Source organism: Gallus gallus, chromosome 1, assembly GCF_016699485.2.
Source record: "Gallus gallus isolate bGalGal1 chromosome 1, bGalGal1.mat.broiler.GRCg7b, whole genome shotgun sequence".
Classification (NCBI taxonomy): Eukaryota; Metazoa; Chordata; class Aves; order Galliformes; family Phasianidae; genus Gallus; species Gallus gallus.
The window spans coordinates 166,767,110-166,781,670 of record NC_052532.1 but is presented as its reverse complement, the minus strand read 5'-3'; the positions used below and the strand labels follow the sequence as shown (position 1 = coordinate 166,781,670).

Genomic DNA, 14,561 nt, shown 5'->3' with positions numbered 1-14,561 from the left:
GTAATCCTTCATAACTCTCCCATTATCTTTGTTTCAGAAAATTAACAAACTCACCAGGACGTTCAACAGGAGTTTTTTCCAGCTCTAACACAAGCGTCCTGGTTATTCTCCAAATGGGCATTATGCCAGGACATGAAGCAGACTTCTGTGGTAGCACTGATGGATGATAGTCTCCTGTTCCTAGACTTGAGCTATCTATCCAGCTTCTATTAATGCACCGCTCTGCAGCTTTAATATAGTTAAACTTGGGATTTTTCTGGGTCCTCTCAGAAATGTGGCAAATGCATCGGCTTTCCTTTCAAGTGACTTTATCTGTTCCTTTTTCTCCACACCTGAGAGCCCAGACTGTACATTTCCTTTGGATAGATCATCTATAGACTCTCTCCATGGCTTGTCAGCACTGTGCAGGTGGGGCACGCACCAGCTTCTCTGTAGAGGCAAATGCCAACAATCTCCTAAAAGTTCAGAACAAGATCTTCCATGTTCAGAAATCCAACAGAATTTTCCATCACTGCAATGCACAGTAATAGCTTTCACTATTCAAGCAACTATATTTCATTTCCATAATGCTTTATGGGTGGTACTTGTGCATCCTCTCAGTGCTCATGTGATGTATGAAAGCATTTCATTGGAAAAACCAGACAACAAATTCAAGATCACAAAGAAAGAAAACCTGCACCTGGTTAAAAAGCTGTACATGTAATTAGTAGTCTTGCCATTGACCTCACTGGTTTTGGGTTAGTGCCTGTAAATACAGAATTAGATTTAAAGAACTTTTGACTCAGCCCTTATCAATATAACTCAACACAATTATATTCTGGACATAAGGTGTCCCAGTGCACCTGGTAGGATCTATCAGGAGTGTTGGTCCCCAGCACTCTGCCCATGATTGATTCCTGTGGTAAGAAAAAAAAAATGGTGACAAAGCCATGTCTTTAACATAAGCACAGTTACATATAAGCTCACATTTCCTTGGCAGGAATTAGTGGGAAACATTTTTTTTTCTACTTAAATCTTAGAATCATGGAATAATAGGGATTGGAAGGGACCTCTGGAGATCATTGAGCCCAATCCCCTGCTAAAGCAAGTACCCTACAGTAGGCTGTGCAGATCTTGAATATCTCCAGAAATGGAGACTCCACTGCCTCTGAGCAGCCTGTTCCAGTGCTCTGTCACTCTCACAGTAAAGAAGTTATTTCTCATGTTCATATGGAACTGCCTGTGTTCCAGTTTTTGCCCGCTGCTCCTTGTCCTATGGCTGCACACCACTGAGAAGAGTCTGGCCTCAATTCATTTGACTCCTGCCCTTTATAAATTTAGAAGTGTTGATTAGATCCTCTCTCAGTCTTCTCCAGTCTGAGCAATCCCATGTCTTTCAGCCTTTCCCCATATGGGAGATACTCCAGGACCCTCATCATCTCTGTGACCATCACCTCTGCTGAACTCTCTTCAGATTATCCCTGTCTTTTTTGAACTGGGGAGTCCAGAACTGGACACGGTATTCTACATGTGGCCTCACCAGGACAGAGTAGAGGGGGAGTATCACCTCCCTTGGCCTCCTGTCTGTGCTCATTTAATGCACCCAGGATACCGTTGATATTCTTGACCACAAGGGCACACTGCTGGCTCATAGTCAACCTGTTGTCCACCAGGACACCTGCTCTAATCGACATTCAATCTAAAATCTCTCCCTCTCATCTCCCTTTTGAAGCCATGGTAGCTGCATTTATGGACTCGAATGTCCTTGTTGCCATCTCCCTTAGATTTGTTTTTCTCTCTGTATATACCACTGTCATTTGAATACTCTGAAAACTGTACCTTTTGAATCCTACTGCCTTTGATTTGGTTGTCTGTACTGTAAGTAGTTTGCTGTTGTTTCAGTTACTGATCTTGTAGAGAAACTGAAACACATCTAATAACTGCTCTACAGAGAAAAAAAACCAATGGTTAAATACAGCCTGCGAGAACAGTCATGAGATGAGGCTCTTTCTCCTTGACTTTCGCATGGGATTTGAAAGATGCATACAGGATGGGAAGAACTTGGCCTTCTCTCCATCTTCTTGTATCATCTATTCCACATGCTCCATTCTAATCTCATAATGCTGTAGCTCAGTTATGAATATTTGATTTAATATGCAATTTCATGCGTGGCTATGACTGTAACTGCATTCATCTGGAGAGATGGACAAAGCATCTCCTGCACTTCTCAGATGCTACGAGAGGATCAGTATGGCACAGTACACAGAGAGCTCATCATACCACACCTGCAGAAAGAGAGCGTGGCCTACTGTGACTGTTGAAAGTCTAGCTTTTAAAAGATGAGATCAAGCAAATAAGCATGTCCTAAGGACTTCTTTGAATTGTATTGTGCACTTTCACCTCTGACTTTCTTTCTCCGTGTTCATTAGCAATGAATATTTAATATGGCCACTACTGCATCCCAAGGAATGAATGACAGGTTCTGAGTTTCAAAGCTTAATCTGAAAAGCAATGCATATACATCAGTATTGAAAAGAAGCATCGCACCCAGAGCAAATCCTTTCTCATAAGCCCACTTATTAAAAAAAGTAATGTAATATCATGAGTTTTCATTAATACAGTCTTCAATAAGCCTAAAGCAAATCCTTGCTGGCTGTGCACTTGCAGTGCTTTTGTACTGAGCTAGCTGAAAGTGATGAAGGCTCACAGTCAGCGTATGGAGAGCAGGGGGCATGCTCTCCAGGTACAAGCTCTACTGGAGTAGATGTAGGTCCTCAGCTGTCATTCCCACAGAAGATGGATATGGATGTTTCATGGAAATAAGAATGCTGATTTTCAGCTCCCACAGAGTGTTTTACAGCTGCGAAGCGCTAGCAAAAATGTGAACAAATTCTCGCCAGTAGGTGAATATTACAGTATTTGTTTTGCACATATGGAAATTAAGATATGGAAAGGTCATCAGGCTGACTCAAGGCCACATTGCTTTTCAACAGCAGATTTAGGATGAAGAAACAGGCCTCTCTGGTTACATCAGTTGATCATGCTGCCTTGTAGCAAAATGTAGCTCAAGTTTCCTAAACATAAAAAAAAATCCTGGGGAAGGAGTTGTTTCCCTCTTTGCTTCTTCAAAACAAACAAGCTCCCAAGCTACCAAACCCCGTGTTTACATGTATCATTAAATATTTTCCAGTTGCTAGCCAGAAAACTCAGCAGAAAACCTGTAGAACACCAAAGTAACTCTCTTCTTTTAAATAATTGATGATTCCAAATAGCAGCAGTGTTGTGCCAACAAAGAGATTGGTCTCTCAAAATATTTTATTCATTATGCCTCCAGAAACCCAAAGCCTTGTTTTTGAAAAAAGCAAATTTCAGAAGTTGGCTCTCAGTTCATCTAAAACATCTGCTTATTACAAGTCTTGGTGTTACAGCACTGGTGCTCCCCTGTAAATCTTTCAGCTTTAAATAGTATGTATGAAGTCTTGGCAAAGAGATCAGGAAGGAGGAAGAGTAGTATTTGCCAAATACGCATTTTACTTTATGAGGCTACAGTGGTGCATTTTAGTGATATGTGTGTTGAAGAGAATCTACTAATCCGATTAAATAACAGGACAAGAAGGAATTAATTCCAAGGTTCAGAAAGACCCCATTCTATACAGCTGAAAGTTTATATTCCCGGATAAAGAGGTTAGAAAACTTGGATAACTACACTTATATAAAACAGCTGAAAATCGGTATTTCTCCATGGTGTTTGTAAATCAAGGTCACATGCCAGAAGGCTATGTTGTGATAAATCTGTCTGACAATTAGATGGAGAGGGCATATCAATGTTAAATGATATTCTTTGTACACTCTGATCAGAAGGCAATGTAAACACCACAGTGGCATTATGAAAGAGCAAATTGCATTCCAGATAATAGCAGATATTCACGATGCATGGTTTTACACTGTAATGTGATCTGTTTCACTCAGTCATTTTAATATTTTAAATTATGTAATGTTCCTTTCTTTATGCATAGCTTTTTTTTTTCTTTTTTTCATTGGAATGGACCAGTGCAATTGCACCTCCCTCCTCCTCTCCCACTCCTTCTCTGGCTCACTGTCCTCCCTCTCCCTTTTCCTCTCCCCTTTCCCTTTTCCTTTATCCCTTTTACGTTTTCCTTTTCCCTTCTCCCTTTTTTTTAACAGTGATGCTGGGGAAAAAAAAATAATAAAAAAAAAAGCCACAACTGAAACTGTCTGTGCAAGAAAATAATAACAAGTAGTTTTAAGATTTAAAAGCTAGGATTTTATGTTATGTATTTACAGATTCAATCTGTGTACCAGGGTTTGATCCAAGCCTTAGCATGATGACTGGAATCACTCCGATTAACCCAATGATACCAGGCATGGGGTTAGTGCCACCACCGCCACCGACAGATGTGCCTGTAGTCAAGGAAATAATTCACTGCAAAAGCTGCACACTCTTCCCTCCAAACCCAAGTAAGTGGGTCTGATGAAAAAAATGTTATTTTACCAAATATATTTCCTCAAACCTTTTTATCTAATAAAAACTACGGCTTTTAAGTAAAGTAAGGCAAGTATGGTGTTTCCTTACAAGTTCTGCTCTGTGTTTAAATCATGGTGGAGTATCAGAGCATGTTCGCTCATCATCTGCAAGGTCATGTAAAAAATTACACAGCTTGCACAAAAAGGAAAATGAATTACTTAAGGCTAACAGAGTCTGAAAAACTACACTACTTGTAGTACAAATCTGTCTTTCTTTTACATCATTGTCACAAAATATAAGTCAGTCCAAACCAGCAGTGTCTGAAACTGCTGAACAGGCCACTCATTGTCCTGTGTCTGGCCAGGTGTCAGATGGTGATAGCATCGCTGTGGAGAACCACTTCTTGAGATATCCTTCAGAGAGGTTTGAGTCAGAAGTCCATCCTGCAGATGTTTCTGAGCCATGGGTAGGGAATACCATGGTCTTTCATCCCATGAGCCCTTCCTGGTTACCCTCCCCATGGCCAGCTAATGGAAAGCCTTAGTGTAGTGATGACTTGCTAAAGAGGCAAGGAGTTTGGAGTGCTGGCCCAAATCTCTTCCATCTGGCTTTTGAGATGTAACTGGGGAACCTAAATTAGATTACTCTCTGAAGATGTCCATCTCTCTCTGTTGGTTATATGGCACCAATCCTCTTTATGCCCACCCATAGATGGAACCAACCTGGACTCGTCCATGGATGATGGATGGCCCTGAACAGAGCACCTTATACCCAGGCTCTGCACAGCTCCAGCACATGACCAAGATAGAGAGAAAGGGAAGCTATCATTCCCCTCCTACCATGTTTGGGGAGGCAGAATGCAGATGAGTTGTTTCTCTTTGAGGACCAGGCTTCCTTCTGCCCCTTCTGGGACTTTGTGCAAATGGAAAACTTCCCACTGAGCAACCACTATGAGGGCAGACCAAAAAGCCTAATTTTATTTGTGCCAGCCCCATGAATTTAGTTTCATAGCAATCAGACCAGCTGCTTTCACCGTCATTATGAAGACAAAAGAGAAATTTAAGCAAATAGTCTAGTGGTCTGAATATTCAATGTAACTAGATCATGATTTAATCAGACTGACTGTGTGAATGTATATATGGATATTTTAACATCATAGCCCCCTTTAGTATGTTAAAGGACAAAAAAAAAATTAATTTCAATCAGAAATTGTTGCTCAGAGAATTACTGTTAGATGAGTGCTCTAGCAATTTACATCTAAACAGGGTGAAGTGTTGTGACAGAGCGTATTTTTCACACAGCCCTCAAATATTTAATGCTTTTCTGATTTAAGTGTCCATATATACGTATATACATAAAAATAAAATTTCTAGCCACTCCATCTCACAAGTACTTGTAAACAGTGAGGTTATCCTCCCTGCAGGCCGGCATCCGCTCCATTATCTGGCACAAAGACAGAAGAGATAACCAGCGGAGCGCCTTCATCATGTTGTCACTTCATCGTGTTTCCTGCTTTGTTTTTCTGTTTGCTCTGGTCCTGTGCTCTGAGAAAGAAATGGAATTATGCTAAAATGAGGGAAGGGTGTCCAGTCCTCCTGGCTTCATGGGCTCCTTTTCAGGGGGCTTAAACTGCTGCAGCCTGATGAGTGTAGTGTGTGGTGGGTGTAAACAGGAGATGGTGAAGGTACAGAAGCTTTGAAATAGAGTATTTTCCATTTGTGTGTGTGTGATGACCTCTAAGTGGCAGGAATTAAGATATGAAAAGCCACCTAAAACTTGAAAAGGTTTAGATTCAAGTAGCCAATTTTGGACAATTTCTGCACTGTTCACTTATTTTGCTTCTCCCTCTCTCCCGCCTCTGTGCTATGTCAAATAACTGTTGCTGCTCTGAAATGAATAGAACCAATGGATCAAAAGACGAATTTTGTATTCCAATGTGATTTCTGTTTTGACTTAGATCTTCCACCACCTTCAACAAGAGAGAGACCTCCTGGGTGTAAAACAGTGTTTGTTGGAGGATTACCAGAAAATGCAACAGAGGAAATTATTCAGGAAGTCTTTGAGCAGTGTGGAGATATAACAGCAATTCGGAAAAGCAAGAAGAATTTTTGTCACATTCGTTTTGCAGAGGAGTTCATGGTTGATAAAGCCATTTACCTTTCTGGTACTTCACATTCTTTAATGGATTTTCCTTGCTTCTCATTTGTATTTTGTGATGGTAATGTTTTCTTATTTTCTTAGCTTTTATCCCAGCAAGTCTTTTTTTGAGCTCAGTGGCTCTAGCTTGGAGTGGCAAGGGGCAATTCTGTATTTCTCTGTGTCTGCCAAAACTTGTGAGCTGTTTTGTATGTTGAGTACCCAGGAGCAATTTCCTACCATCCCACAACAATGCAACAGACCCTGAAATTCACTACAGAACAATCTTATTTTCGATTTACACAGGTTTATGTAGTTTTGCTCACAGGTTGTAGAAAGAGGAGGGCACCAGGCCAGGAATGCTGCTGTTTTCCAGTGCCAATTTCTGTGATAGCCTGGCAATTTCATTGGCATATTTTTATAGATTTGAAGAGCAGTGTGAATAAAGTCTGCCTTTATGTGTGCAACCACCTGGGTTAGATTCTGAGACCCATCTGTGAGCTGTGTCTTTTGTCTCCCAGGATCATGAGTGCCACAGTATTTTAAGTGTAAAATTCCAGAATCTCTTATTTTCCCACAAAGAATCAGACCACAGAACCATAATTCACATAGGAAAAAAAAAAAAAAAAAGCAGCCTTGCTTTTTAAAATCAGGCTTCAGTGGCTGTCAGTGCCCTTTACACGAGGACTACTTCCCAACTGATCCCTCCTCCACCTTCATAAGTTGGATCCCAGTGCCTATGTGTCTCCACCGACCAGTTCACCCCTCTTTCTGAGTCCTGTCCCTCTGAGACCCTCTGTCTTTGTTTGGCCCCACAAGTATCATGTAACACCTTCACCCTACATGCAAGGTATTCATAAATGAATGAGGGATGGAGACTGCTTCTTTATCAAAGCCAGTTGACATGGACAGGCTTACCCATCTTGTGTAGGCTTACTTTGAGGAGACCCCATGTGACCACCCAAAAGAGAGCTAGGGATGCTAATAATGATTGGGATACCTTGTCTGAGCTCCCATCCTAACCATTTTTTGTTTTGCAGCAAGAAACACCCTTGATGTCTATAGGAGGCTCACACAGTTAGAAAACAGTGGTTTCCTAAACTACCATTGGCTACATTTTAAAATGAAAGAAAGAAAAAGAAAGAACATCTGAGCTTTTGAAATCTATAGTCAAGAAAAAGTTCTTTCTGTCACATTTTTTTCCTTCTAACCTGGCTGCCTGATTTAAATATTAGTTCAAATAGCCATACAAAATTGTGAATTTTATGAGCCCTATGTATGGATTTCTTTAAAATATTTCTGCATTTTGATGCTTCTTTCAGATCTTTATTTCCTTATGCATTTTCTTCCTGCCTTTTAAAAATTTATTTATTTTCACCCCATTTCTTCCTCCCTCCTCATTCCCTTTTTTCCATTCATTCATTCCTCATTTTTTTTTCACTCATTCCCTCATTTTCCATCCTTCCTGTTTATGTGTTTATCCATGCATTACTTGCATAACGCTGTACTTTATGGGGGCAGGTTACAGACCTTGCAGTAGTAAGAAGAAGCAGTGCACTTCCCAGCTTCTGTCCTAAGGAGGCTCCAGCTCCACCAGCAACAGAGCGCTTGCGGGGGAGCAAAGAGAAAGCTCACCAAATGCAGTAGGAGCTGGGGTTACTCTATATAATAAATTATAACAGTAGCAAGAAAAGGGCTATAGAAAACTGCAGAAATGTACAGACTGCCATCCTGGGTCAGAGCCAGTGTCCCATTATCTCAGTTTCCTGATTCTCTGCAGCTCAATGCACCCTTTGTCTCACTCAAAGTAAAGTTTTGTTTCAGTTTTCTATGGAAAAATCCTGGAGCACCAGATCTGATAATTGCTAGAAAATTTCCCATGCTGTTATGTGCCCTCACTTATGTGTGCACCCAGAACAAAGGAGGCAAGAAGAGATGGAGGAGGCAGATTCCCTTTCTCATCCTCTATTTATGATTTTTTTTCCTGCCAGCGTATTCTTGAGTTCTTGATCCTTTCCTCTGTACTGTTCTCACAGCCTTCCTTCTTCTCTTTCATTTCATCATACACTGCTGCCTCCATTGCCTCTTTCACCCTCTCTCCCCATCTTTCTTTTCTTCCCCTTCTAAAACTTTTAACTTAGTCCCTCTGACCAGATCAGGAGAAGCAAACCAACAAACAAACAAAACAGTAGAGCTGAGATGGAGAGAAGAGAAAAGGAGGGGTGCTTAGCAGGCAGCTTTCCCTTCTTTTTGCCACCAGCAGTGATTTCTGCAAACCTCTGCAGATGAATCAAGGAGCACTGAATGTCCCCCAGCACTGCAAGGCACACATTAGGCAGGGGGTACAAAAAAAACCTTTTATTTGTACTGAAATATTATGTTTTTCTAAGCAAATTGATATTGTTTTCCAACACAATATATTCTGAAATGATGATGGAAAAGCATATTGTTATGGCCTTTTATTTTCCCTGGAAGAGACAAGAGAGAAATACAAACAGAATTTGTGGTAAATATGGTATGCGTGTTATATTAGGGAAGAATCCTGCCTTTGATTTCTGTAACATAGCGATAATTTTGTCTACCTAATCAGTTTTATCTGTCTACCCCATCTAATCTCATCAAACACAGTATTTATCCCGTGCTTATCATCAGAGTAATGCAAGTGATTAGAAAATCCATTAAGCAGTTTAATCGCTGAATTTTTTCCTTTCCACTCCCAACTAAAAGTATATAAAAGGAGGCTGAGAGATGGGTAGACACCCATGAGAGAAAAGTCGACTTGAGGAAGGTTTTCATTGAGCCCTGGAAGTTGCATTTTGATCTCCCAAGGAGAAGTCTTTCCGCAATCAACATGTCACCTCATGAGAAAGCTCTTTCTTCAAACACTATGTACTTTACTCTTGTGGCTAATGAGTCAGAAAATCCTGCAGACCTGGATGGCCCTGTACTTGAAATAAGGGCCAAACAAGTTGTGTCAGACCCCAAAAGCCTAAGAACGCATTTTTTCTATGACAGTATCTTCCCATGTGAGTGTCCATTTAGTACTGTATACTGGTTTTTGTTTCATGTTCTCAATGATGGTCAGCACTCTGATCTAGATCCTCACTTAGCAGTTGTTGACTGGTCCCCAGTATAGCAACACTCAAAGGTAAGTAGAACTATGGAGTCTTTACTGGATCAGTGATATGGAAATGCTGTGTTTGATTTTTATTTAGCACCCTCATTAATTTTTCTTGCTGCTGCTCCTTTAAAGTGAGGATCTTGGCAAGTTCCCAGATTTTTTTCATCTGCCATCGTGTATATGAAACTGAAATTTAAAAAAAAAAAAAATATTACAGGCCAGGTATGCAGTCAGTGTTAGCTGCAGTCCTGAGCTGGGAAAAGGGTTTTGTGAGGGCAATTCATTGTCTGGGCAGGAAGCGGGAAAAGGCAGGTGATTCTCTCATGCAATAAATACCCTCGAACATCAATACAGATACATGATGTTGGAAAAGAGCCTGCCATCCAGCTGCCCTGCAGCTCAGATCTGCCATCACAGATGGGTGCCCGAGGATCACATATATAAAATAGATCCTGCCAGTCCCGCATCACTGCCTACACAGTGTCTTGCTGTCTGCCGACCTGTCAAGAAGTCTGTTCTTCATTGGTGATGTCACTGGTCCTGTAGTGTCCCCAGAGCCTGATTTAGGAGGGAACAAGACGGCATGCCAAAGAGGGATTTGATTTTTTGTTAAGTGTGCCCAGCCCTGAGCAATCTGATCTAATTTTGAAGTCACCTAGGAAGGTGATTGGACTAGAAGATGTCCAGGGTCCCTTCCAAATGAAATTATTCTAAGTCTCTGTGCTGGTGAAAGCCACCTGGCAGACTGACCACCTTCAGCCTTAACAATTAAACAAGCGGTGTGATTATCTCAGTGTGATTCACCAGTAATTTCAAAAATCTGTTCATTTGGAGGCAGTTAAACTGGTTACCTGAAGGGAACCATTTGTCCAGTGATACAGAGGAAACTGGGCTTGGGACTGCAATTTGCACTGTGCTATCCCAATTTATTTAAAAAATAAGGTAAGACTTCAGTAAGACTCCACTAGATAGGTCCATGTACCAAGCTGCTCAAGCACAGCCCTTTACAATAGTTCTTTTATCAGATTAAGTATAGCTTTGAGAACCTTGCTCCCTGCAGTGCTGCATTTCTCAGTGTGCCCATATCCAACATGCTCCTTCCAATAAGGCGATAGATAGGGGAGAAGAGAGAACATGTCTTCCTGGAAAGGGCAGCCCAGCTGGGAGATCTAATTTTAGGTTCACAAGACCCAGAACCCTGTCAGTGTCCTTTCACATTGCTGATAACACCATTTTGGCACAAAGCAGTCACTATGTGCGGAATGCATCTTGGGTGTAACATTTGTCATGGTTATCAGAGTAACTGCACCACTGATCCTGTCATGTCTACATCTCTGGGGAGAAAAACACAAAATTGTCCCTTCGTTAGTTCAGATCTCGGGGCTGAAAGGCCACTCACGCCCTATTCTTCTGTTTTGTTTCACTGGATATAGGATATCTTCAATTGTTCTCTCCAACATCTTGTGACTAAAGCTACATGTAGCCTTCTTGGAGAAAAGGTAGTGTGCTCTCCTCTGAGTAGAAGAAAGTAGAGCAAAGCAGAGGAGACTTTATAATAACAAAGAATTCCTTTCTTTGCATCTCTTCACCCCAAGCTTGTGAACCTTGGAAAACAGATCTGGTCTGATCCACAGAAGTTTTTGTCACCTTCTAGCTTTGAGGGACCTCTGAGGCACTTAGCGTGAGCTTTCCATCTGGTATTCTTGCTGGAAAATGTAATACAAAAAGCACCTAGTTTGTTTTGGAAGGTAAATGGAATTAAATCCACCCAATTGATCAGAAGTTGTGTTCTTCAGGGGTCAGTAAAGGGGCCAGCCCTGTTTAATATATTTACTGATTGTTTGGATAAGGGGATTGAGTAAGTTTACAGGTAACACTGAGTTGAGAGGAAGCACCGATCTATGTGAGGAAGGCCCCACAGAGAAATCTGGATGAGCTGGATCCATGAGGCTAGTTGTATCAGGTTTAGAAAGACCAAGTGCTAGGTCCTGCACTTTAGTCACAACAACCCCAGAGGGAACTGGAGAAGTGGAGGCTCAGGGGAGACTTTATCTCTCTCTACAACTCTCTGAATGGAGGTTGTGGTGAGGTAGGGGTCGGTCTTTTCTGCTGTGTAACAGTGATAGAACTAGAGGTAATGGCCTCAAGTTGTGACAGGGGAGGTTCAAGTTGGATATTAGGAAAAGATTTCTTCTCAGAAAGAGCAGTGAGGTATTGGAACAGGCTGCCCAGGGAAGTGGTAGAGTCACCATCCCTGGAGATGTCAAAGAAACACGGGGATATAACACTGACGGACGTGGTTTTATGGGCACAGTGATGACGAGTTGATGGTTGGACTACATGATCTTAGTGGTCTTTTCCAACCTTAATGATTCTGTGATTCTGTGATCACTGTATTTGTAGTTATTTAATGTCTTTTACATCATCTCATGTGTGCTCTAGTATAGACAGTCCTTTCTATTCATACAGCAAGATGTTTTTACAGCAGTAAAACAGAGTATGCCTAGGTATGCTTTTTTGCAAAGATGCTCCTAATCTACTACAAAAGCCTTAACTTTTCTGTCCCTGGAGAGAACTGAAGATTGAGTTTTAACTTTAGTGATGAGGTGCTGAAGCTCTTCAAACCACAGGTAAACCGCATGACTGAAAGGTAGGTTCTTTTGGATTACTGTTCAAAAATGGCAAACTTCTTTTTCCTGCCATTTTGAAGAGGAGCTTCCTGTCCCTGGGGCTATTTCACGATAGTTGTAGTAGTGTTTCTTAAGAGCCTTGTTCTGTGCCAGTTCTGCCCAGAGTTCATACCCACAGCATCTCATGATATGAGAAGTCACGGCTGGGCTGTTCTGTTACTGCGGTTATGACAGCATGTTGATATGGAGAAATCTGAGCTAGTCTGTGCAGACTGATTAATTTTACCTGCAGCTGGAGGTCTGTTTACAGCTTTCTGCTTGGTGTTCTCTCACATCTTCCCTGAATCAGCATTTTAAAAGTCAGGGAAACTGCTCTGTGAGTATCTTTCAGCCTTGAAAATAAAACTTGAAAAAAGATTGGTGCCCAGCATATGTTCTTCCACAGGATGGCCATGAAAGGCTCCTTTTATAGCTTTGGTGTGATTTGTTCGTCTTGTGATGCAGCCAAGGATTTCAGTTCAGTGCAGAGCCCTGTTGTGCTGTTGTACAGCCCCTGACTTAAACAAAGCCATTACAGTCTGCCAGCTTTAGCATATGATAAATTGATCAAGTTACGAATATGTAGATCTCTAAAGATGAGATGTGATAGGTCATTTGTTCTGAAAGAGGTCTTGCAAATGTCTGATAAATCTTTCCATGGCCTTAGAATTGGTTTAAAGAATGCTCAGCTTAATGTTTTTATACTATTATTGGCTTTATATCAGATTAATTTGTAGGTGGTTTATGTTTGCTGCCAGATTATGTGGTATTAGCAATTAGGAAGCTTCAAAATTTGAGATCTAGCATCAACACAGGTATGACATCACCTTCTTTGTGGCTCAGAAATTTAGGTAATACAATTTTCTCATTCATCTATGGTCATGATGTTATAAATTTCAGCCTTTTCCCACACTTCCCATTCCGCTGGTGGGTGGGCTGGACAGCAGCACTAAACCGTTCATGGTCTGAACAGCAGTGGGGGAAGAAGAACTTCACATTCAAACCAGAGTAGATCCTTTTTTAGTGGTGGTACCCTTTCCTTTAATAAATGTTAGGAGTATTGGTTGGAAAAATGACATATTTGGAAAGGCTCATGAGCAGGAATGTAGATTCTGTACCTTTGGGGCTACTTTTTCAGCTCATCTATTATGTTGATAGGTGATGCAGAAAATTGCAAGGAAAAAAAAGTGGATGAGTGTTTATCTTCCTATGAAAGCACAATGATCGATAGATACTGTGTAGATAAGGGAGAGCATGTGATTGTATATTTCAACTGCACTTGAGGGGGAAAAAAAGGAAAAAAAATGAGCAAAGAAGTCCTGCAACAGTTAGTTCTGCTTGTTGATTTCAGGTTACCGCATGAGATTAGGATCTAGCACAGACAAAAAGGATTCAGGCCGCCTTCATGTTGATTTTGCTCAGGCAAGAGATGACTTTTATGAATGGGAATGCAAACAAAGAATGCTGGCCCGAGAAGAACGCCACAGACGTAAAATGGAAGAAGACAGACTGCGCCCTCCTTCTCCTCCAGCAATAATGCATTATTCCGAACACGAAGCTGCTTTGCTGGCTGAAAAATTGAAAGGTAAGCAGCATTTGATACTTCGCAGTGCATTATTCCTTAAGAGCAGGGGCCATCCAGAAACCCGAGCATGGGAGGTGATTTCTCTCTGATGTGTTTCATTACATGCCCTGTTAACCTTCCTCTAATTCCTCTCCCATTTTTATGCCAGTCATAATGATACTCACCCACCTGCTAGAAATGTATAGTATCTGTGCATCTAGCTGTGCTTTAACAGCTGGAAGACAACTTATAGAAAACTAGAGGGTGGATTATTTTTCTGCTCAGTTGATGTCACTGTGTGCTCTGGAAATGTTCTCATAATAAGACAACCTGTTACACACATCTTTCATATTAAGGGCCTGATTCTTGAAATGCTTTTATTTCACTGAGTGATATTTTATTATATTACATGCATGTGACTGTCCAAATTCCTGGTTTTTCAGTTGCTCTCGTGAGCTGAATTTTAACACACCCTTCAGATGCAGTGGCACAACTTATCTCTGACACACACCATCCATTCTTTCATTCCCTCTTTAGGGAATTACATGTTCAAGATAATGTATTGTTTTGTTATGTGTTTGCTTGCTTGTTGCTTCTTCTGGGTAC

At 41.1% G+C, this 14,561-nt stretch overlaps 1 protein-coding gene across 20 annotated transcripts in view; it reads left to right on the top strand.

Moving 5' to 3' along the window:
* ENOX1 (ecto-NOX disulfide-thiol exchanger 1) overlaps positions 1 to 14,561 on the top strand; it is a 366,488-nt gene that overhangs the window by 255,855 nt on the left and 96,072 nt on the right. For 18 of the 20 annotated variants that reach the window (XM_040657725.2, XM_046898713.1, XM_040657671.2 and 15 more), the window contains 3 exons: positions 4,285 to 4,458; positions 6,423 to 6,629; positions 13,743 to 13,976. In XM_040657725.2, coding sequence (XP_040513659.1) covers positions 4,285 to 4,458; positions 6,423 to 6,629; positions 13,743 to 13,976 — 615 coding nt within the window. The remainder of the gene's footprint in view (positions 1 to 4,284; positions 4,459 to 6,422; positions 6,630 to 13,742; positions 13,977 to 14,561) is intronic. The other 2 variants (XM_025146790.3, XM_025146792.3) reach the window with 2 other exon arrangements.